This window comes from Centrocercus urophasianus, unplaced genomic scaffold, assembly GCF_019232065.1.
Source record: "Centrocercus urophasianus isolate 14NV4802_14NV808 unplaced genomic scaffold, USGS_Curo_1.0 seq_12, whole genome shotgun sequence".
Taxonomy (NCBI): domain Eukaryota; kingdom Metazoa; phylum Chordata; class Aves; order Galliformes; family Phasianidae; genus Centrocercus; species Centrocercus urophasianus.
The window spans coordinates 28720934-28724650 of NW_024884364.1; the positions used below are offsets into that span (position 1 = coordinate 28720934).

Genomic DNA, 3717 nt, shown 5'->3' on the forward strand with positions numbered 1-3717 from the left:
TTACGAAGCGACGAAAAAAGCAATAACAAACCGCAGTCCACCAGCAACTCACCCAAACGTTAGGGGCTGAAGCCGAACAAACGCACAGTGCGGAGAGGAGCTGCCGGAAAGCCGCGAGCAGGCTCCCAACCCTTTCCCCAGCCCCATGCCGGTAACCTCAGAGCTGACAGCGGCACCGACCTTCTGTTCTTCTACTACGACACAGCCCGGTCCCGGCCGCCCCGCTCCCTTCCCAAGCAGCCGGCACAGGGCGAGCAGCCCCCGCCCCTCCACCTGCCCGGCGCCCGCGGCGCTAACAGAGCCTCCATCTTGTCTGGCGCCCGCGGCGCCTCCGCAGCTCGACACCCGCGACAGCGACAGCCGAGCAGACTCCTCCGCGTACCGACAGCGGCCCTCGGTGCCGCCGACCCGCCCCGCCGCCGACCCCGCGCCTCCTCACCGGCCGCGCCAGCTGCCGCCCGCTCCGCTCCCTGCCGCGGGAGCCGGCGGCAACCTCACTTCCGCTCCGGCCCCGCCGTCCCTTCCGCATTGCGCCTCCCGCCACCGGAAGTCGGGGAAAGGCGTGAGGCGGGGGCGCGGGGGCTACAGTTACGCTCCCGCTGCCCTGGGGGCAGAGAGGGGGGGGTTCCTGTCAGGACGCGTACAGGGCCGTCGAGCGGGACCCGAGCCCTAATGGACAAATAATACCTCCCATCCCCTCACGCCATGAAGTTCTCTCTTCGCTTTCCCTTAGCATTCTCTTCTTTGAAAGCCGATCGGCTCCACTGCCGGCTCCTTATTTATTACAGCAGGCAGAAATGCCGCAGGGACAGGCTCCTGAATGGGATCGGGATGATGTGCGCGAAAGGTGCGGTGTGGGCATGGCACGTGTCGCTGTGCACTGAGACACGGCTCGAGCCAAGCCTGCTGCTGCATGACAGGCTTCAAAAGTTTCGCCTCCAGACCTTAAACATCGCTTTGGAAATTTCCATCCAGCGTATAAGTGGAGGAGGAGTGCTGCCTCACAGGAGCTCTGCTGAGCTGTGCCGAGTTCTGTTACAAGCTACAGAGACTACAGAACAGATTCGGGAGCTTTGTCATAAAATAAAGAGAAGTGGAATTCACAAAGTCCCGTTTAACTCGCTTAATTTCCTTATAGGACAAGGTTACCCAACTAGTTGACCATGGGAAGCCAGTAGATGTAATATTTTAGCTTCCTGCAAAGCCCAGTATGCTCCTGGACAAAATGTCCAGCGTATAGCTAGGCAAAAATATCACGTGATGGGTGAACACCTAGCTGATGGGCCAGGCTCAAAGGGTTATAATGAATGGGCTTCTGTCAGAATAGTGGCCAGTCACTGGCGGGATTTCACAGGGTTCCATTTGATGGCCGCTTCAATATTTTAATAAACAACTTGGATGCGTGTAGAAATTGAAGGTATACTGGTTACGTTTTTGGACAACACTGAGCTGGGAGGAGCTGTTGACTCCTGAGGGTAGAGAGGCCTTATAGAGAATGCTTGACAAATGGGAGGGCTGGGCAGTCAGTGGCTGCATGGAGTTAAACAGGAGCAAGTGCCAGAGGTAGTTGGCAAGGTATCACTTAAATCTTAAGGCAGAAAATAAGACAATACTCAAGAGCTTTGTTGAAATTTAGGCTATGAAAATATGGGTTTACATATGTGTGAGGAATATCACAGTGAGCCTTGGAGATACATCTATGTATGAAAACATTTAAATATGCACATAAATCACAATAGTGGAGCCAATGGGACAGTCCACATGTATGAAAAATACTGTAAGTCATCACTTGGAGCAGGATTTAAATGGTAGACTCTTGGATTACTAAATATGTTTATCTCTGTTTTATTTCTGTTCACCCATTTCTGAATATTTATGGCAAGATTTTTAATTTCATACAAAAATTAAGTACTCTTGAACAAGAAACAATACTTAATTCTGTGGATAAATCCAACCAATATTGCGTGGCAAGGTATCAAAAATTTAGTTTGGAGTATGATATGCAAGGGAAGACCCATTCTATTGAGTTTCCCAGAAAACCTCACCTGTCCTTCTTGCAGCAATCATTTCCGAAGCCACCTCACAGTTCCCTTTTCTGAACACACCAGACTTTTGCAGGAATGTTTAATTTTCACTGAGGCAACTAACAAACTTGGGGGATTGCTTTTTAGCTCTATCACTCATAAAAGGAGAGTGCAGCCAGCTGAAATGTAGCTCATGAAGCCACTAAACCAAAGCACTATACCATATAAAAACTGCAGGTGCACATCCTCTCTTCCCTATATCTTATATATATATATTTAGTGTTCCTTGTAATACATGTTTTTCGTAGAATAACTCAGAACTAAAAACAGAACAACAGATAGCAAACTTCTGCAGAAAGTGAGAGGCAGCTGAAAGGAAGAAAAAGAGGAACCACATGGCTCCATGTACATGTACAAATTTTCTTCTCACTTTTCCATTTTAAATACTGACGTTTGAATTTGTTGGCCATAATAGCAAAGGACAAGGTTTTTATCTTTGCTAGTGATGACTTTTAGGGAAAAGGTAATTATGTAATACCTACAATTCTACAAAAATAATTGCATCATAAAGTAGTAATGCAATAAAATAATTGTAACCATCCTGTAACATTATCCCGTGCATCAGAATTCAGAATGCCCCCAAATTTTACATGCAGTGTTATACATCTTTCCTGTTTCTAGACAATGCTAACTACTGAAGAGGTTACTAGATCTCAAGAGACCTTGCAGAGTTTTGAGTAGAACTTAGATTGTCATGTCATAAGTGATTTTATTATCTTCCAGGACAGTCTCTGAATATAATTATGTATATTGATTTTGATGGTGAATGCTAAGATAACACAGTCATCCATGGAAGAAGTAATTTTAAAGCAAGCGTGCTGAACTGCTCAATTTTAGAGCAGTCCACTCAACCAAGCAGCAACGTATAACATTTTTGAAGACCATTTCATGACGTGCAACTGCTTTGTTACAAGCATTCAATTTGGGTCAACGCATAAGAGAAATGGCTGAAGAAGGGCAGAAATGGAAGTTATTTTGTTTATAAATGAAACTGCATATCAGTATTTAATCAGTATTTACATGAAGTCTTTAAGCACCAAGGCAATCCTAGCCATTCAAATACATTACTCATCACTCATAACAATACTCTGCAAATTTCTGTGCACTGTTCTCCAAGTATGACATATAAATATGAAAAGGAGAAATTCCTGCAGTGTGCATCAGCTTAAACATCACAGACACACAGCAGCAATGTATGAGAAGGAAGATGGGCTAAGTGCAGTATGACTACCTGGTCTTCTAAGGAATCAATTAAGAAAATGACTACAACCTACCCCGAAAAAAAAAAAAAAAAAAAAAAGATCTTCCATAGCTGTAATTTATAACAAAATTAGAAGGAAGATATTTTCTTCACCTCTTCCTTATTCTATCATTATCCAAACTAGAGCAAAATGCCTCCATTTTTAACAACAGCATTTAAAGTTGTCTCACGGAGACAACTCAAGGTTTGGAGCCCCGGTAGTGATGCACACCTACTGAAGCTGCACTTACACACCTTCAAAAACTTAAATGCAGCTGTATATGCTATATTAGAAAAAAAAGCAAAAATCTGAGATGACAAAAATAGTTAGCATGCGTATTTTTTCCTTTACAACTTAAAGGAATAAAACTTAGCAAGTTGCACTGCAACAGC

The 3717-nt window shown here is 44.9% G+C and overlaps 1 protein-coding gene across 8 annotated transcripts in view; it reads right to left on the bottom strand.

Annotated features, from left to right (window-relative positions):
* Positions 1 to 505, bottom strand: part of SYNJ1 (synaptojanin 1) — a 60122-nt gene extending 59617 nt beyond the window's left edge. For 4 of the 8 annotated variants that reach the window (XM_042809659.1, XM_042809657.1, XM_042809658.1 and 1 more), the window contains exon 1: positions 53 to 200. In XM_042809659.1, coding sequence (XP_042665593.1) covers positions 53 to 147 — 95 coding nt within the window. In that variant the 5' untranslated portion in view covers positions 148 to 200. Of the gene's footprint in view, positions 1 to 52; positions 201 to 382; positions 416 to 439 lie in introns of those variants that run through there. The other 4 variants (XM_042809660.1, XM_042809661.1, XM_042809662.1 and 1 more) reach the window with 4 other exon arrangements.
* Positions 506 to 3717: the final 3212 nt, after the last annotated feature.